This window comes from Nematostella vectensis, chromosome 8, assembly GCF_932526225.1.
Source record: "Nematostella vectensis chromosome 8, jaNemVect1.1, whole genome shotgun sequence".
NCBI classification, from domain to species: Eukaryota; Metazoa; Cnidaria; class Anthozoa; order Actiniaria; family Edwardsiidae; genus Nematostella; species Nematostella vectensis.
This window is the reverse complement of record NC_064041.1, coordinates 9418613-9439837: the sequence shown is the minus strand read 5'-3', so window position 1 is coordinate 9439837 and position 21225 is coordinate 9418613. Positions and strand designations below refer to the sequence as shown.

Here is a 21225-nt window from a genome sequence, read left to right as displayed (position 1 = left end):
TGGTTATTATGTTGAGTTTCAGAGCAATTTTCTATGGCCGCGCAAGAGAGCTGGAGCCAAGCTCCCATTCATAATAATAATAATAATAAAAAAATCTAATAAAAATACGTACTACAAACGATTTCGCGCATTCTCCGATAGGAAAATTGCTCTGAAACTCAACATAACCGCCAGCTACCCAGGGTAAAATGATAATTGATGGTTAAGAATTATCAATTGTCATAGATCTGACCGGAAGTGATAAAATCGGGTGGCGTAAAATATGCATGTGATCATCTAATATCTTTCTTTAGGAAAGCGAATTAAAAAAGTAAGGAGATGATGTTACGAATTGGGTCATTTTACAGTGTTTTGGATGAAATCATATAGAGTAGCGCTGAAATGCAAAGAACATGAGTTTAGTTTGTGATCATTATCAATCTTTTTGCTTGCAAATGTATAGGTCCTCTTTGAAATTCTAGAGCTATCGTTAGACGGTCAAGCTCCATTTTACAGACCATTTAGCATAGCAGACAATGGTCTCTGGCAGAGCTTTCTTTTTTCGACATAACATAGAAATTAACTTCATTGCAAATTCTCCATACATACATTACAAGCTTCAAAGCTCTTTAAATCGCCCGGGTGGGGGTGGAGTGAAACATAGTGCACAGGCCCCGTCTGAAAATCAGGGGACCCAGCATGCGTAGCAAGCGCAAAGGGCTGGAGAATGGTCCAGTTTCGAGTTCCACTGTGCCTGCTGGTCATAGGCACTGAGGACGCATAAATACAGTGCAAGCCTCGGTTTTAAGTAAATCGTTTGCAAATACCAGCGAGATCATGAAGTATTCACAAGTCTCTGCATTTTTTTATCATAAGTTCTAGGAGATTCTTGCTGGTATGCGCATGAAATTTGTCTCAAATTGAGACTTACACTGTACTTATGCGTACTTAGTCTGTAAGTCCAGCGGACATAGTGGAACTAGAAATTGGGTTATTAAGATGAAGGATAGACCACGCGCGCCTGGAGAGAAGGATGGAATCTCTGTCTCTCATCTTCCCAACAGTTCGGGCTTGCTTCGCATTGGCTAGGCTACCCGGGGCCTAGCCAAGAATGGGCTGCGAACACATTGTCTGCGTGACACTCGTGGGCCTTGGCGGGCTGCGTTTTACTTAGGCCCACCATTCCTACCCATTCCGGCGATAGATATAGATAATTTAAAGACTGGGACTATCCTATCGCCCGTGGGTGGCATGTCCCATGTCTTTCCACGGCTCTCTAAGTCCATTCCAGATTTTCCTGTAAGTATCGAATTCAAGATGGCGGCAGCGTGGTGAACTTCTTGCTCTCAGCTTTTGGTAAGAAACCCATGTTATCTTCGCAGATTTCTTCAAGAATAACCAGGTAAGATGGTCATTGCAACAGCACGATCTCCACTAGCTTTTCCTGATATTTTTCTTCTAGATTAAAAGAATAAAATCGATAGACGGGGATCCGATACGATGCCCAAACATGATATGAGCATCGTCCCTCTCTCAAACACATATTTTGCCAAAATGACAACGAAAAAAATCCATTCATCAGTCTTCAAATAAAACAAACTCTACCGGCTTAGACATCTCAGAACTTGAGTCAATCAAATAGGTACGAATGTGAGATGGTCTACGTAAGAACATGTTTTATAGTTTCAAAATCAATTTAGACCTATTTCTTTTTTCGCCGGCCGAGGATTCTGTTGTCCTTTCCGCTAAGGAGGGGGAGTTTTTATTCCCTTGATTAAACCTTGTTGCTCTCAATATTTTAGGTGCTAAGAAATGGTTTATTTAGAAGGTCGTAAAAGAAATATAAGAAATTTATTTAGTTCATTATACGTTCCATGTTATTTTTCATTTTATTATTAACATACAAACATTAGAGTGCGTGTGCCTATGTCGTAATGTCGTTTTATGACACTAGTGTGCACCAGGCATAAGTTTTTCGTTAAAAGCGGGTATTTGTACCATGGCACCTGGGGAGAAGGGGGACATAAAAGGGGGATAATGGTTGTGATACGGGTAGAGGTAGGTGGCAGGGGTGAGGACGGGAGGGTCATTGTGGGGATAATGCTACGTTGAGTGGAGTTGGACTATAAGGAGTGTATGGGATAGTGATGCAATTGTTCTTACCATGGCGTATAGGGTGGATGGGAAGATTAAGGAGGAGGTAGTGGGTAGGGAGGTATAGACCGGAAAACGAAAAGGCTGATAAGGGGTAAGGTGTACACGCTGGTGGAGAAAGAAGTGAGTTAAAATATAATGAAAACAACAAAAGTTCATAAACATGCACATAAATGTATAATAAATTACGGTAAATAAGGAATAGAATATTTCATAGAACTCTTTGAACGGTTAAGCAGCCTTACGTGTTTTCTAGTACAGGGTTTATCATCAGGAGGTAAGACCAAGTACTAGTCAAATGCGACGGGGAGAATGGAAACTGGGAGCCGAGGTATGCTAGGGGGAGGAGGAAAGATGGAGATACCTAGTAAGGAAAAAGTTCGCATTTGAGACGTGTTTCAAAGTGAATGAGTGGCTAGCCAATTCACCTTACCCCTTGTCCACTTGTTGACGGCCAGGGGAATGGGGGGGGGGGGGGGGGGGTTGCTGGGGAGATGCGCGCGCACCGTACGAACACGCTACATTGGCGTTGGAGCGCCCGCAAATTACGCTGGATCCTCAAACATGAAGCGTTTCTTGACAATAAGCAAGTTCTACCCTAACCGAAATTCCTATGTCGTTTGTTTTTAAGATGGGAGGGTAATAGAGGGGGGCTTTTGTTAGACAGGGGCATTCATTACAAACTTGTAAGCCTAGGGGGGGGGGGGGGGGGGGTGCGTTCATTATGTAGGAGGCGTTTATTAGATCATTTATGGTACTTTTGAGCCCTTGTTTATAACTTTTTATCATGGAGTTACAGTCTCAAAGAACGTTTTACTGGTTAACCCTGCAGGTCAGCATGAACTGCTGTGAAAGGCAGAAATGGCTTCCATTCTTTGGAGAATTAGGGGAAACATTAGGGCATCGTCATATTGTTACGGGCGAGACACGATGGATCGACGGGGTTAAGAATCAAACACGAAGGATGTGCAAAAGCTCGGATGATTCTCGACATTGCAACGAGAGCACATCGGAGATACGAGACGAAAACGTGAATAAATGCGAAGAAATGCAAAATACCGATGGAAGGTGTCAACTTTCAGAGGCCGATAGCAAAACGAACCAGGTACGACAGGACGAAAATGATTCTAGGGATTTTCGACTGCACAACAAGAGCACGAATATTTTTCGAGTCCACGAAGACAGGACGAGCACAAATCGTCAGTGCGACATGGATACGAGTGGGACACGAGGTTCAGATGGAAAGAGGTTGACCAATCAGCGTGGCGAAGAAAGCGCAAGTGAAGTGCAAAATGTTATAGGTATTGAAACGATCGCAAATCGACCTAAAAGTAAGCTTATGGCTGCCATACGACGTCTTGTAATAAGGGCCAATATGAAACAGAAAAATAGCACCGAGAACAATTCGAAAAAGCATTTAATTTCTGACAATAATGTAAGTGAATTAAAGCGACAAAAGGAAGATAATTTGGATAAAAGACAAAAAAACAGCCACGTGGGAGATAGTAAAGTTCTTGAGAATGATATCAAACAAGTCGATCGTTATAGAAAAATAGCTCGAGACTGCTACGAAAAGGTTCCGAATGGACGGATAATGACCAAGGTTACTACGGAAGCAAATGAGGAACGAGAAGTGACCGAGGCTACTTCGAATCATGAGCGATCGCTTGTCGAAACAGTCAAAGTTGAATGTAAGATGGACGATCTTTGTATCGGAGACATTGCCGAAGACTTCCGGGAACGTTACGAGGCCTATGGTTACGATCAGCACGATTTCCCCGATACATCCAGCTCAGGAGAGGAAACCCTTGACGACAGTGACGAGTGGTTACCAGGGCAACAGTCGCGCAAAACCAGCACTAAAGTGGCATCTGGGGCTAAAAAAAGGAAAACAGACAGAGGAAAGGAATATAATGGTACCGGTATTATAAAAAAGAAAAGGTATAGACAGGATGTGGAGTGTCCAACTTGTGGTAAAAGTTTGGGCAGCAAAACTGATTTAAATAGACATGCTGTTGTGCATTCCGGTGAAAAGCCATTCAAATGTACCATCTGCTCCAAAGCCTTCTCTCAGAAAGGGGATCTGACACGCCATTCTCAGAATCACGAAAACGGTAAAAAGTTTTTCTGTAAATTCTGTGCAAAGGGTTTCAATCGGAAAGATGTTTATAACGTACATTTACGAATACATACGAAAGAGAAGCCATTTAAGTGCCAGCATGAGCGCTGCGGCAAAAAATTCGCCCGAAAAGACTTGTTCGAGTATCACTCCAGGACACATTCAGGACTAAAGCCGTATAGATGTAGATTATGTGACAAGTATTTTGCGCAAAGAAGTCTCGTGCGATCCCACGAGAGAACTCACCAGGAGAAACCATTCAAGTGTTCAGACTGCAAAATGTCTTTTCGGCAAAGAATTAGTTTACAAAGACATGTGATCAAGACCCACGGGCAAAAAATGGATGAGAATAGAGGGGAGGGGAGGAACTGAAGTAAATCTAAATATATATATATATATATATATATATATATATATATATATATATATATATATATATATATATATTATGCATAGTATGGAATTAAATGATGATATTGGAAAAAAATACTGATGAACAATATTTAATCACATAAATGGATTTTACACAAGCTACTACCACAATGATGTTGACAAGTCATGATCAACTGAAATAAACCAATCTGTGGTGATCTTTTCATCATGGGGGGACAAAGTAAAGATTACACCTCACCTAAAAAGGTCACCACGAATTAGCATGATAGACGCTTATAAATAATTTTATTCTCTCTTTTTTTTACATATTTTGTATACTTCATCAAAATTTTCTTTGTAAATTGTAATTATATACATCTATTCTCTACTCAAAACATTACATTTCACTGAGAAATTAGTGGAGCATTGAACTCTGACATTGCCTGAAGAATTACTGTTTCTGCATCTGGAAAAAAACTACACTATCATAGACAAAGACAAAACAAAAAATATCTTCAACTATTAGATAATTTTTGGTCTGTGTTATTTTCTTTCATGAGCTCACAGCCTGCACAGTAATGCTCAACTTGGAATCGTTTGTTACTGGTAGTTTGACTTTGAAGGAAATCTAAAATATATTAAAACTTATTTGCAGAAAACATTGGTCAAAGTCTTTTCAGGAAACACCATATGACTGGTCGAGACACATGTCCAGAGTGGGGGGGGGGATGATGGGGACCCCACCCTGCTAATGTGAGGGGATGAGTTCACTTCTGATTGACGACTTTGTTGGTAGTTAAGAAGATGGTTAATCTTACGTGTGCATTTAGGTAGAAAAAGTACCTATACAGATCTAGTGACCTATTACCATGGCTAAGGATGCCGGTTTGAACTTTCATTTGGTCCCAGAACTTTTTTTCTATGGCCACTAGAGTCCCAACAAGGATCGTTGAGTCCTCAAACATGACAGTACATTGAATTAAGTCTTACAGTGCAAAAATCAAAGTTATGGACAGTTTACAATGTATTTGTACATGGGTTATTACAGACAATAACCTTGAAGACAGCAAAAAATAACAAACAATAAAATTGGAAAGGTGGCACATGAGAATATGTTTTCCGTTGCATTTCATCACAAAGCATTGTCAATCGACTGCTTAATAGTTTGCATTTGTAAACCAGCTGAACTACGCCCTGTGCTATAATACTGTAATTCACGTTTCTGTTTATTTTTGTGTCCAAAATGTAGTTAAAGCCATTTAAAATCGAAATTCAAAGCCGAACTTGGGTGATTGGTTGGAGCTTGAAAAGTATGCAAACATATTTAAACAATCCATTTTTGGGTTTCTGTAAAGGATATTACTGTAATATATATTTCAACAGCAATGATGGAAATGTCATAATTTCTGACCTAGTACCACTTATTGAGACCAGTCAAGTGCTGAAGGAAGCTCAATATGTTTAGTCTAGACCATTGACAACAGAATCTAAGATAGAAAGACTCTTCAAGCAATGCTCAGAAGTGTGCAACACCAGAAGTGTCCCTGTTCTTAAGTGTTGGATTTTTCCTTGAGATCCCTTCCATAAATCCTTGGGCTGTCACACTGGAAAAGAGATTAAAAATCAAGACTGGGCTTGTATCAGAAGTAGGGGTGACAGAAAACAGTGTAAAATAACAGAATAATTTTAACCTCATAATCGCTAAATCTGACCCCACTTAGAGAACAAAAGCTGCTCAAAGCCTGCCCCCTCCTTTCCTTCGACAAATTTCTGCTCCTAATCAATGGAAAAATCCGATGAACAAAACCATTGATGGTCCTTTTATTGTCAAAATAGGCACAGAGGTATACATTTTTAAGTCCCAGCATTTAGAACAAATTGGAAACTAAGGCTCACTCAGATCTTTAGAGTTTTTTTACTGCAGTAATAATGGGATCTTCATCCAATACTTTCAATTCATCTCTGACCTCTGATATTCAGCCTTTCCTCTTGGCCTCAGCTTAGATAACCACAATGGCCTCCACCAGTATTTCACATTAGAAAGTCTTATAATCATGAAATAATCAACTACTGTAGACTCACACTTCATCCATCTCCATCTCGTTATCAGAGTCCTCTTGTGACACGTGCAGATAAGGGTTGTCTGGCTCAGGGCGGAACTTGTACCTAAGGCAGCAGAACACTATGATTATTACCAACACTTCTTGTTTATAAATAAAAAAACTTTCACAGATAAAAGCACAGATAGAAGTTAGGTTGCTGGCTGGAAGTAAATAGTTCTTTTTCTCAAAAACATCTTCACTTAATCAGTGATAAGTTAGACTTGAGGCTGAGCGCAGTTCTGCAGGTAAGTAGGGTGGGAAAAGGGGCGGGGCGGGGGGGGGGCATGGGGCGTAAAAGTCCCCCAAAACCTGCACACTCAAGGGACTGCATGCAGCCCAAATTCCAAGATGGCAGATTATTAGCTGATGGATGAGTTACGGTACGAACGCCCCATGGTGATCTATATGGTTCTATCTGAGTGGGGCGATCGTTCTCTGAGTGGAGCTATTGTTCTCAGTGTGATTGGGGCGGCGGTACCCTGGGGCGATCGTCCCCGATACCTGATGGATATAGTTATCAGTGATAACACCAGTTTCTGCCTGAGAATGGCTCAAGTAGAAGTGTGAACTGGGGCATATGCACCCCTTCAGATGCTAAAAAGACATTATGTATATTAAAATAATCACAAATTTCAGGCATAAAATATTTACTAAAGACCCCTTTAAATCCAGAAAATTTAGGCTTTGTGTCTGAGACATTATCAATTTATTTTTTTAATGTTAGGAGCACACACATACAATAGTTTGGAGCACCCAGAGATGGTACTGTATGTGTAAAAATATTTCTTTATCGACTCACCCAGTCAGGACAAAGAAGATATATGAAGCAACATTTTTGAAAAACTAAAAAAAAAAAAAAAATAGAAAAATTGTTTAACTACATGGTGTACTCAATCAGAAAACAAATATGAGAACTCAAAGAAGATTTAATTGGCCTACCTCATCGAACCACATGTATTGGAATGGCACAGTTATCTAGACAAAAAGCATTAAGTGTGTGTGAGTATGCATGATACCAAACTATGTAAATATTATAGAAAAATATATTACATATATTTCACTTAAACAGTCTCTTTCAGCCGCCATTTTGTCATCCTACTAGCAAAGTACCAAGTGCAAAGAATAATCCATTTCCATCGACGGATTTGGGGAAGCCAATGCAATATTTTTTTATTAAATTTGGCAAATATAAAGTATCAAACTTTATTTTTAGATGGTTATTTCCAGATTTTAGTGCATTATGTGACTTCTAATATAAAATCAAAACAATAACAAAGGAGTGGCTGACAAGGGCCCTTTAAGGTATGAGTTTTAATGGCAGCATCACCCCATTTCATTTGTTATTTGGATTATGCCATACCTTGACCAAGTAAACTATAATTCTTGTGAAGTAAATGTAGCATACAATCTGAAAGATACAGTAAATAATGAGCTTCTAAATTACATCCAGATTTGATTTAAAAAATACCTCATAATATCTCAGCATTCAGAAAAGTAAGGTGGTTAAAATAAATGAACTGGAGCTGGAAATACTGAGTTATTTTCTTTTTATCCTATTTATTTACAGTGAATTGAAAATGTCATAAAAATCCTGCCATATTGAAAAATTGTGGAATTCAAGTGAACAAAAAAATTCACATCAGATTTGTTTATTATCTTTATATTATTTATAATGTATTCTCCATCATCATGTACATATTGTTGATTCATCACCATTTCCATATATAGTATGCTTAAACATGTTTGTATTCTCTTGGCTGGATAACTTATAGTACCTCAGAACAAGCAAAACTTTTTAGAAAGATGTATACTCACCATGACATAAAAATGCCGAAACAACTTCAACTTTGCCAGGTTTATAGCAGCTGAAAAAATTATAATAATAACAAATCAAACAACTTCAACTTTGCCAGGTTTATAGCAGCTGAAAAATAATAATAAAAAATCAAACAACTTCAATTTTGCCAAAAATCAAACAAATTCAACTTTGCCAAGTATATAGAAGCTGAAAAAAATAACAAAAACATCTATCTCACAAAAAAAAAGGGAAAGGGAAGAAGGTGATAGTTACCTTTGCCATCTGTTTTTGAAGCCTCTTGAAGATGCCGTATTGACCTTTAAGATAATAAATTACATACATCTTATGTTACCTTTGCCATCTGTTTTTGAAGCCTCTTGAAGATGCCGTATTGACCTTTAAGATAATAAATTACATACATCTTATAAGATGTTGTATTGACCTTGAAGACAATAAATTACATACATCGTATTGACCTTTAAGACAATAAATTACATTCATCTTATAAGATGCCATATTGACCTGGACAAGAAATTACATACATCTTAAAAGATGCTGTATTGACCTTAACAGCGCGAGAAGCCCAAGTGTGACCACCTATTAATTAATTTGCGTACTTTCGGTCCCCTTGACCAATCACGTACGGCCTAGCCGGCACGCGATCGACACAGAAAGAAATCTGAGAAATCTATGTTAGCTGAAGTACAGAGCGGTTCTGTGGTATATGGTTATGCTATGGTTATTCCTAGGATTATTGTATAGTGTATAGGTACTTACCACACAACAGGGAAAAGGATTGCTCCACAGCATAACAAATCCACAAGAATAAACAGTTCTTTGTGAGTAAGATTAAGGAACCACATAAGCAATTGTATGTGTATAAACCAAAGAGTGCTAATCATCTATAGTATGTTCAAGGCACAACAAACAGAGCAAAACAATGCTTGCCATGCATACTACATATGCTTATTTAAAAGCCAGGACAAATAGAGAAAAAGCTCATGCAAACCAGGGCTAGGCTTATTAAACAAAAGTTTGATATGCAAATGATACAAAAACGTAGTAGTTGAATGGAACCCTTTTCATGGATATGTCAATCAGACCTTTCAATCAGACCTGTCAATTAAAGGATATCCAAGTAGCATACTGAATTTTTGCCTCTTCTGTGGAGTCCATGACAATCTGTGCGGAATTAGCCAATATCTATGGATAAACACAGCATTTGTGAAAATCACGAGGAGCACAATGCAGAGAGCCTACTGTTGACTTATCCTAAACTATGATAATGTTTGATGGTTATTCCATAAAAAATGACAGATTGCTATAAAAGATACATAATATAGATACTGTACACTTAGAGGAGATGGGCTTTGGAAGTGAGAATGGGGGGTAGTGATTAAAATGCTTTGTAAAATATCATGCTTTAAACTGTGCTATACTTGCTTGTTATTGCAATGCCATTTATGTAATATTGGAATGCTGATAAACTATGATCAGCTGGCCAGGCCTGCAGGGATAATTTTTTGTGGGTGGCAGGGTAAGGGGATATTTGTTCACCAAATTTACCAGACCCTATTTTCAAGACATCATCTCCTAGCTTTCAGCGATGTAGTTATCCTTCTTTAACCTATATCCCAGTCAACTTTAATTTGTAGCCCCAAATGTCAGCACTGGGCAGCCTACTCAGTGCTAGTGCACTGTGGTCTTGCTTATCATAATTCAGGGTTTAAAATAGCGGCGGGCTGCCAGCAATAGCTGGCTGTTTTCTAGCCATTGCCGGCTCTTTATACCCCTTTCAGATTTAGAGTATGCAAGCTTTTTTCCCTACCAAAATCCAGAAAGCTGGCAAAATCTAGCAGATTTAAAAAAGGTTAATTTGAGCCCTGTAATTTGCTGGTGATTAGAAAACCCTGTCTTACCTGTAGTGGGATGACAATCATGAAGATCTTCTTGTCTCTGTCTGTTAGTACATGCTTGACAAAGAAGTACCCAGTGCCAATCAGAACAATTGTAGTAAACAAAAGTGCTCCCTTCAACCTGCACATGGAAGTACATTACATGCTTTGGCTCAGTGGCATAGTGCCTTATTTTGCAAAAGCTGGGTCATAAAAAGAGACAGCCTTATAGGTATTTGAGGAGGAAGGGGGGAGGTGGGGGGCAATTTTCCTATATGTTTTTTGTGCGCAAAATTTCTTTACAGGAACGTTGTATTTCCTAGGCAGGCCTCAGGCTAATCCTGATTTTTGAGTACAAAACTTGGTGCAGTTTTAAATGAGCAAGTGCAAGGGATGACTATATAATCAAAGTTTGAAAACTACAAACATACAGTAAGAGCTACCTGCAGGCTGTCATAAACCTGAAGCTAGTTTTTTTTTTTTTTTTTTTGTGGGGGGGGGGGGGGGGGGGAGAGATGGAGCATTCTGCTTGGTGAAAAAGGATCACAAAGCCAGATCAGGCCAGTAACTTACAAATGTGTGATGTAATACATAACAGCCCAAGATCTGCTAGGTATGCCCTCCCTCCCAATGAAATGATAGTTGATCTGAAAAAGAGAAGAAAAAAAGAGTCCTTTTAACACAGGGATTTGGGATTACCTATCCTAAATTATAATCAATGTTAATCTGATATCAAAGTCCCATTGCTCACTTTATAATTCTCAGTTTAATTAAAAGAGAAACAATTATAACATGGGGCCCTTTAGATTGCAATCCCTGCAACAGAAACAAAATGAGATGGGAGGTTTTTTGATAGCTATTTGGAATTATACATGCTTGTCAAGATTTGTCACTTGGAGGTGTATCTGAGAAATACTACAAGTGAGCAAGCATTTCCTTCTCTCTCTCCCCATTCTTTGCTTGGCCCTACTCTTCACTCAGTTTCTATTTCTTTCACTTGTTCTCTATATATGTGAAACTCCACAGAAACGCTTGCTACGCAGGCTAGAGAGATATAACACCAATAAAATCTCACTTAGCAGTAAAACTTACAGACTCAAACACCAGATCCAAGGATTTGAGCAGTACCAGCACAAACATCATGTAATGCACCTTGAAGGTATATTCCCTGAGAAAAGGAGATTTCCCAGTCAAATTCACAGCTAAAACCTGCACTTAAAATGTTTGCAGAAAACATTTTTTATTTTGATTCATAAAAATATTAGAGCCCCCCCTTGGGGCCCATTTTTTCAAGAGCCCCCCCCTCCTCCCCCCACAAGATCTTCCGTTCCCCCCTTAGGGTATTTGATGAAAACTCCCTTGAATTGAAAAGAATGAACTCTATTCCATCTATGAAGCAACTACAAGGTAACTAGAATGAGCCACATGTGAATCTGAAGGGACATAGGGTGAGAAAAACTACAAACTACATACAGTAGGTCAAATCGAGGCCTGTTAAATATCTAAAAAGTATTAAATATCTGGAATTAATATAATATAAATATAAAAATTGAAAAAAAATGTTTTTAAAATGTGAAATTTTATAACTACATTTTGCATTTTAGTGAAAGTGAACAAGGGAGAGTAGAATGAAAGACAATATGTACCCACCCCCCACCCCACCCCACCCCACCCCCACCCCCACCTCCCAGACAGTCTGCTAAACACTACCGATTGCTTTCTGGTACTCAGTCAAGTAAAAGCATCTTGCCAAATTATCAGCTTTTTACCTGTTTCGCCTGAGTATGTAGAACCAGTAGCAGGCCGTGATAAAGAACAATACAGCCATGATTCCAAACAAAAATGGTAGAGGCTCCTAAAAATATAAAGACAATTGAGAAAAAAAAAAACAGCAGCAGTATGCATCTGTTCTCTAATAGATGCACAGGGATAAAAAATTAAAGTATCACAAACAAAGATTGGGCATCTTGTGTGTGTCCAAAGTATGCACTTGTTTCCGCGTCTGTTGTCTAATAGATGCACAGGAATGCAGTGACATCTTGTGTGTGTCCAAAGTATTCAACAGGATGGAGACAAGTTGTATGTTGCTCATGACATGCTGTGACATCTTGGGTGTGTCCAAAGTGAGCAGCAAGTGGTAGACAAGTTGTGTGACGTTGCATATGACACACTGAGTGATATACTGTATCTTGAATTTGTGAAAAGTATGCAACAAGGTGTAATTGTATGACGTTGCTCATGACAAGCTTTGAAATCTTGTGTGTCTATTACATAGGGGAGAGGACGGATGCATAACAATGAAATTAAATAATTAACAACAGTCTATAATTTTCAGGGTTAAAGGTTTAGGATCTGTACTGAATATGGTATTTATACTGGCATGTATGGCATGCCATGGAGGGGGGAGATATGGTATTTATACTGGCAAGTATGGCATGCCATGGAGGGGGGAGATATGGTATTTATACTGGCAAGTATGGCATGCCATGGAGGGGGGAGATACGGTATTTATACTGGCAAGTATGGCATGCCATGGAGGGGGGAGATATGGTATTTATACTGGCAAGTATGGCATGCCATGGAGGGGGGAGATATGCTATTTATACTGGCAAGTATGGCATGCCATGGAGGGGGAGATATGGTATTTTTATTGGCATGTATGGCATGCCATGGAGGGGGGAGATATGGTATTTATACTGGCAAGTATGGCATGCCATGGAGGGGGGAGATATGGTATTTATACTGGCAAGTATCGCATGCCATGGAGGTGGGAGATATGGTATTTATACTGGCATGTATGGCATGCCATGGAGGGGGAGATATGGTATTTATACTGGCAAGTATGGCATGCCATGGAGGGGGGAGATATGGTATTTATACTGGCATGTATGGCATGCCATGGAGGGGGGAGATATGGTATTTATACTGGCAAGTATGGCATGCCATGGAGGGGGGAAATATGGTATTTATACTGGCAAGTATGGCATGCCATGTACTACATATAACAGCCTGCACCAAACACATACACAGACCTAGGGATCTGTACTGCATGCCTAACAGCCTGCACCAAACTCATACACAGACCTAGGGATCTGTACTGTATGCCTAACAGCCTGCGCCAAACTCATACACAGACCTAGGGATCTGAACTGAATGCCTAACTGCCTGCACCAAACTCATACACAGACCTAGGGATCTGTACTGCATGCCTAACAGCCTACGCCAAACTCATACACAGACCTAGGGATCTGTACTGTATGCCTAACAGCCTGCGCCAAACTCATACACAGACCTAGGGATCTGTACTGCATGCCTAACAGCCTGCACCAAACTCATACACAGACCTAGGGATCTGTACTGCATGCCTTACAGCCTGCACCAAACTCATACACAGACCTAGGGATCTTTACTGTATGCCTAACAGCCTGCACCAAACTAATACACAGACCTAGGGATCTGTACTGTATGCCTAACAGCCTGCACCAAACTCATACACAGACCTAGGGATCTTTACTGCATGCCTAACAGCCTGCGCCAAACTCATACACAGACCTAGGGATCTGTACTGTATGCCTAACTGCCTGCACCAAACTCATACACAGACCTAGGGATCTGTACTGCATGCCTAACAGCCTACGCCAAACTCATACACAGACCTAGGGATCTGTACTGTATGCCTAACAGCCTGCACCAAACTCATACACAGACCTAGGGATCTGTACTGCATGCCTAACAGCCTGCACCAAACTCATACACAGACCTAGGGATCTGTACTGCATGCCTAACAGCCTGCGCCAAACTCATACACAGACCTAGGGATCTGTACTGCATGCCTAACAGCCTGCGCCAAACTCATACACAGACCTAGGGATCTGTACTGCATGCCTAACAGCCTGCGCCAAACTCATACAAAGGCATAGGGATCTGTACTGAATGCCTAACAGCCTGCGCCAAACTCATACACAGACCTAGGGATCTGTACTGTATGTCTAACAGCCTGCGCCAAACTCATACACAGACCTAGGGATCTGTACTACATGCCTAGCAGCCTGCGCCAAACTCATACACAGGCCTAGGGATCTGCATGCCTAACAGCCTGTGCCATACTCAAACACAGACCTAGGGATCTGTACTGTATGCCTAACAGCCTGCGCCAAACTCATAAACAGACCTAGGGATCTGTACTGCATGCCTAACAGCCTGCGCCAAACTCATACACAGACCTAGGGATCTGTACTGCATGCCTAACAGCCTGCGCCAAACTCATACACAGACCTAGGGATCTGTACTGTATGCCTAACAGCCTGCGCCAAACTCATACACAGACCTAGGGATCTGTACTGCATGCCTAACAGCCTGCGCCAAACTCATACACAGACCTAGGGATCTGTACTGTATGCCTAACAGCCTGCGCGAAACTCATACACAGACCTAGGGATCTGTACTGCATGCCTAACAGCCTGCGCCAAACTCATACACAGACCTAGGGATCTGTACTGTATGCCTAACAGCCTGCCCCAAACTCATAAACAGACCTAGGGATCTTTACTGCATGCCTAACAGCCTGCGCCAAACTCATACACAGACCTAGGGATCTGTACTGCATGCCTAACAGCCTGCGCCAAACTCATACACAGACCTAGGGATCTGTACTGCATGCCTAACAGCCTGCGCCAAACTCATACACAGACCTAGGGATCTGTACTGCATGCCAAACAGCCTGCGCCAAACTCATACAAAGGCATAGGGATCTGTACTGAATGCCTAACAGCCTGCGCCAAACTCATACACAGACCTAGGGATCTGTACTGTATGTCTAACAGCCTGCGCCAAACTCATACACAGACCTAGGGATCTGTACTACATGCCTAACAGCCTGCGCCAAACTCATACACAGGCCTAGGGATCTGCATGCCTAACAGCCTGTGCCATACTCAAACACAGACCTAGGGATCTGTACTGTATGCCTAACAGCCTGCGCCAAACTCATAAACAGACCTAGGGATCTTTACTGCATGCCTAACAGCCTGCGCCAAACTCATACACAGACCTAGGGATCTGTACTGCATGCCTAACAGCCTGCGCCAAACTCATACACAGACCTAGGGATCTGTACTGTATGCCTAACAGCCTGCGCCAAACCCATACACAGACCTAGGGATCTGTACTGTATGCCTAACTGCCTGCACCAAACTCATACACAGACCTAGGGATCTGTACTGCATGCCAAACAGCCTACGCCAAACTCATACACAGACCTAGGGATCTGTACTGTATGCCTAACAGCCTGCACCAAACTCATACACAGACCTAGGGATCTGTACTGCATGCCTAACAGCCTGCACCAAACTCATACACAGACCTAGGGATCTGTACTGCATGCCTAACAGCCTGCGCCAAACTCATACGCAGACCTAGGGATCTGTATTGCATGCCTAACAGCCTGCGCCAAACTCATACACAGACCTAGGGATCTGTACTACATGCCTAACAGCCTGCGCCAAACTCATACACAGACCTAGGGATCTGTACTGCATGCCTAACAGCCTGCGCCAAACTCATACGCAGACCTAGGGATCTGTAAGAAGTGCCTAACAGCCTGCGCCAAACACATACACAGACCTAGGGATCTGTACTGCATGTCTAACAGCCTGCGCCAAACTCATACACAGGCCTAGGGATCTGTATGCCTAACAACCTGCGCCAAACTCATACACAGACCTAGGGATCTGTACTGCATGCCTAACAGCCTGCGCCAAACTCATACGCAGACCTAGGGATCTGTAAGAAGTGCCTAACAGCCTGCGCCAAACACATACACAGACCTAGGGATCTGTACTGCATGTCTAACAGCCTGCGCCAAACTCGTACACAGGCCTAGGGATCTGTATGCCTAACAACCTGCGCCAAACTCATACACAGACCTAGGGATCTGTACTGCATGCCTAACAACCTGCGCCAAACTCATACACAGACCTAGGGATCTGTACTGCATGCCTAACAGCCTGCGCCAAAACTCATACGCAGACCTAGGGATCTGTAAGAAGTGCCTAACAGCCTGCGCCAAACACATACACAGACCTAGGGATCTATACTTCATGTCTAACAGCCTGCGCCAAACTCATACACAGACCTAGGGATCTGTACTGCATGCCTAACAGCCTGCGCCAAACTCATACACAGACCTAGGGATCTGTATTGCATGCATAACAGCCTGCGCCAAACTCATACACAGACCTAGGGATCTGTACTGCATGCCTAACAGCCTGCGCCAAACTCATACACAGACCTAGGGATCTGTACTGTATGCCTAACAGCCTGCGCGAAACTCATACACAGACCTAGGGATCTGTACTGCATGCCTAACAGCCTGCGCCAAACTCATACACAGACCTAGGGATCTGTACTGTATGCCTAACAGCCTGCGCGAAACTCATACACAGACCTAGGGATCTGTACTGCATGCCTAACAGCCTGCGCCAAACTCATACACAGACCTAGGGATCTGTACTGCATGCCTAACAGCCTGTGCCAAACTCAAACACAGACCTAGGGATCTGTACTGTATGCCTAACAGCCTGCCCCAAACTCATAAACAGACCTAGGGATCTTTACTGCATGCCTAACAGCCTGCGCCAAACTCATACACAGACCTAGGGATCTGTACTGCATGCCTAACAGCCTGCGCCAAACTCATACACAGACCTAGGGATCTGTACTGTATGCCTAACAGCCTGCGCCAAACTCATACACAGACCTAGGGATCTGTACTGCATGCCTAACAGCCTGCGCCAAACTCATACACAGACCTAGGGATCTGTACTGCATGCCTAACAGCCTGTGCCAAACTCAAACACAGACCTAGGGATCTGTACTGTATGCCTAACAGCCTGCACCAAACTCATAAACAGACCTAGGGATCTTTACTGCATGCCTAACAGCCTGCGCCAAACTCATACACAGACCTAGGGATCTGTACTGCATGCCTAACAGCCTGCGCCAAACTCATACACAGACCTAGGGATCTGTACTGCATGCCTAACAGCCTGCGCCAAACTCATACAAAGGCATAGGGATCTGTACTGAATGCCTAACAGCCTGCGCCAAACTCATACACAGACCTAGGGATCTGTACTGTATGTCTAACAGCCTGCGCCAAACTCATACACAGACCTAGGGATCTGTACTACATGCCTAACAGCCTGCGCCAAACTCATACACAGGCCTACGGATCTGCATGCCTAACAGCCTGTGCCATACTCAAACACAGACCTAGGGATCTGTACTGTATGCCTAACAGCCTGCGCCAAACTCATAAACAGACCTAGGGATCTTTACTGCATGCCTAACAGCCTGCGCCAAACTCATACACAGACCTAGGGATCTGTACTGCATGCCTAACAGCCTGCGCCAAACTCATACACAGACCTAGGGATCTGTACTGTATGCCTAACAGCCTGCGCCAAACTCATACACAGACCTAGGGATCTGTACTGCATGCCTAACAGCCTGCGCCAAACCCATACACAGACCTAGGGATCTGTACTGTATGCCTAACTGCCTGCACCAAACTCATACACAGACCTAGGGATCTGTACTGCATGCCTAACAGCCTACGCCAAACTCATACACAGACCTAGGGATCTGTACTGTATGCCTAACAGCCTGCACCAAACTCATACACAGACCTAGGGATCTGTACTGCATGCCTAACAGCCTGCACCAAACTCATACACAGACCTAGGGATCTGTACTGCATGCCTAACAGCCTGCGCCAAACTCATACACAGACCTAGGGATCTGTACTACATGCCTAACAGCCTGCGCCAAACTCATACACAGACCTAGGGATCTGTACTGCATGCCTAACAGCCTGCGCCAAACTCATACGCAGACCTAGGGATCAGTAAGAAGTGCCTAACAGCCTGCGCCAAACACATACACAGACCTAGGGATCTGTACTGCATGTCTAACAGCCTGCGCCAAACTCATACACAGGCCTAGGGATCTGTATGCCTAACAACCTGCACCAAACTCATACACAGACCTAGGGATCTGTACTGCATGCCTAACAACCTGCGCCAAACTCATACACAGACCTAGGGATCTGTACTGCATGCCTAACAGCCTGCGCCAAACTCATACGCAGACCTAGGGATCTGTAAGAAGTGCCTAACAGCCTGCGCCAAACACATACACAGACCTAGGGATCTGTACTGCATGTCTAACAGCCTGCGCCAAACTCATACACAGGCCTAGGGATCTGTATGCCTAACAACCTGCGCCAAACTCATACACAGACCTAGGGATCTGTACTGCATGCCTAACAACCTGCGCCAAACTCATACACAGACCTAGGGATCTGTACTGCATGCCTAACAGCCTGCGCCAAACTCATACGCAGACCTAGGGATCTGTACTGCATGTCTAACAGCCTGCGCCAAACTCATACATAGACCTAGGGATCTGTACTGCATGCCTAACAGCCTGCGCCAAACTCATACACAGACCTAGGGATCTGTACTGCATGCCTAACAGCCTGCGCCAAACTCATACACAGACCTAGGGATCTGTACTGTATGCCTAACAGCCTGCGCCAAACTCATACACAGACCTAGGGATCTGAACTGCATGCCTAACAGCCTGCGCCAAACTCATACACAGACCTAGGGATCTGTACTGTATGCCTAACAGCCTGCAAACTCATACACAGACCTAGGGATCTGTACTGCATGCCTAACAGCCTGCGCCAAACTCATACACAGACCTAGGGATCTGTACTGTATGCCTAACAGCCTGCGCGAAACTCATACACAGACCTAGGGATCTGTACTGCATGCCTAACAGCCTGCGCCAAACTCATACACAGACCTAGGGATCTGTACTGCATGCCTAACAGCCTGTGCTAAACTCAAACAAAGACCTAGGGATCTGTACTGTATGCCTAACAGCCTGCCCCAAACTCATAAACAGACCTAGGGATCTTTACTGCATGCCTAACAGCCTGCGCCAAACTCATACACAGACCTAGGGATCTGTACTGCATGCCTAACAGCCTGCGCCAAACTCATACACAGACCTAGGGATCTGTACTGCATGCCTAACAGCCTGCGCCAAACTCATACAAAGGCATAGGGATCTGTACTGAATGCCTAACAGCCTGCGCCAAACTCATACACAGACCTAGGGATCTGTACTGTATGTCTAACAGCCTGCGCCAAACTCATACACAGACCTAGGGATCTGTACTACATGCCTAACAGCCTGCGCCAAACTCATACACAGACCTAGGGATCTGTACTGTATGCCTAACAGCCTGCGCCAAACTCATACACAGACCTAGGGATCTGTACTGCATGCCTAACAGCCTGCGCCAAACCCATACACAGACCTAGGGATCTGTACTGTATGCCTAACTGCCTGCACCAAACTCATACACAGACCTAGGGATCTGTACTGCATGCCTAACAGCCTACGCCAAACTCATACACAGACCTAGGGATCTGTACTGTATGCCTAACAGCCTGCACCAAACTCATACACAGACCTAGGGATCTGTACTGCATGCCTAACAGCCTGCACCAAACTCATACACAGACCTAGGGATCTGTACTGCATGCCTAACAGCCTGCGCCAAACTCATACGCAGACCTAGGGATCTGTACTGCATGCCTAACAGCCTGCGCCAAACTCATACACAGACCTAGGGATCTGTACTACATGCCTAACAGCCTGCGCCAAACTCATACACAGACCTAGGGATCTGTACTGCATGCCTAACAGGCTGCGCCAAACTCATACGCAGACCTAGGGATCTGTAAGAAGTGCCTAACAGCCTGCGCCAAACACATACACAGACCTAGGGATCTGTACTGCATGTCTAACAGCCTGCGCCAAACTCATACACAGGCCTAGGGATCTGTATGCCTAACAACCTGCACCAAACTCATACACAGACCTAGGGATCTGTACTGCATGCCTAACAACCTGCGCCAAACTCATACACAGACCTAGGGATCTGTACTGCATGCCTAACAGCCTGCGCCAAACTCATACGCAGACCTAGGGATCTGTAAGAAGTGCCTAACAGCCTGCGCCAAACACATACACAGACCTAGGGATCTGTACTGCATGTCTAACAGCCTGCGCCAAACTCATACACAGGCCTAGGGATCTGTATGCCTAACAACCTGCGCCAAACTCATACACAGACCTAGGGATCTGTACTGCATGCCTAACAACCTGCGCCAAACTCATACACAGACCTAGGGATCTGTACTGCATGCCTAACAGCCTGCGCCAAACTCATACGCAGACCTAGGGATCTGTACTGCATGCCTAACAGCCTGCGCCAAACACATACACAGACCTAGGGATCTGTACTGCATGTCTAACAGCCTGCGCCAAACTCATACATAGACCTAGGGATCTGTACTGCATGCCTAACAGCCTGCGCCAAACTCATACACAGACCTAGGGATCTGTACTGCATGCCTAACAGCCTGCGCCAAACTCATACACAGACCTAGGGATCTGTACTGTATGCCTAACAGCCTGCGCCAAACTCATACACAGACCTAGGGATCTGTACTGCATGCCTAACAGCCTGCGCCAAACTCATACACAGACCTAGGGATCTGTACTGTATGCCTAACAGCCTGCGCCAAACTCATACACAGACCTAGGGATCTGTACTGCATGCCTAACAGCCTGCGCCAAACTCATACACAGACCTAGGGATCTGTACTGTATGCCTAACAGCCTGCGCGAAACTCATACACAGACCTAGGGATCTGTACTGCATGC

The 21225-nt window shown here is 43.3% G+C and overlaps 2 protein-coding genes across 4 annotated transcripts in view; one reads left to right on the top strand and one right to left on the bottom strand.

The window, feature by feature from the left end:
- The first annotated feature begins 1158 nt into the window (after positions 1 to 1158).
- LOC116603145 (zinc finger protein 37 homolog) lies at positions 1159 to 5283 on the top strand. The gene is made up of 2 exons (XM_032364195.2): positions 1159 to 1381; positions 2966 to 5283. Exon 2 carries the CDS (start codon positions 2972 to 2974, stop codon positions 4622 to 4624), a length of 1653 nt encoding a protein of 550 aa, XP_032220086.2. The 5' UTR covers positions 1159 to 1381; positions 2966 to 2971; the 3' UTR covers positions 4625 to 5283.
- Positions 4740 to 21225, bottom strand: part of LOC5519379 (protein GPR107) — a 33798-nt gene continuing 17312 nt past the window's right edge. The window contains exons 7-19 of one of the 3 annotated variants that reach the window (XM_048731736.1): positions 12189 to 12274; positions 11512 to 11587; positions 10993 to 11066; positions 10444 to 10561; positions 9659 to 9727; positions 9302 to 9363; positions 8877 to 8920; positions 8542 to 8591; positions 8087 to 8134; positions 7666 to 7701; positions 7526 to 7569; positions 6707 to 6790; positions 4740 to 6228 (exon numbers count right to left, since the gene is read on the bottom strand). In XM_048731736.1, the coding sequence (XP_048587693.1) occupies positions 6141 to 6228; positions 6707 to 6790; positions 7526 to 7569; positions 7666 to 7701; positions 8087 to 8134; positions 8542 to 8591; positions 8877 to 8920; positions 9302 to 9363; positions 9659 to 9727; positions 10444 to 10561; positions 10993 to 11066; positions 11512 to 11587; positions 12189 to 12274 (879 nt within the window). In that variant the 3' untranslated portion in view covers positions 4740 to 6140. Of the gene's footprint in view, positions 6229 to 6706; positions 6791 to 7525; positions 7570 to 7665; positions 7702 to 8086; positions 8135 to 8541; positions 8592 to 8797; positions 8842 to 8876; positions 8921 to 9301; positions 9364 to 9658; positions 9728 to 10443; positions 10562 to 10992; positions 11067 to 11511; positions 11588 to 12188; positions 12275 to 21225 lie in introns of all 3 variants that reach the window. The other 2 variants (XM_032364193.2, XR_007312622.1) reach the window with 2 other exon arrangements.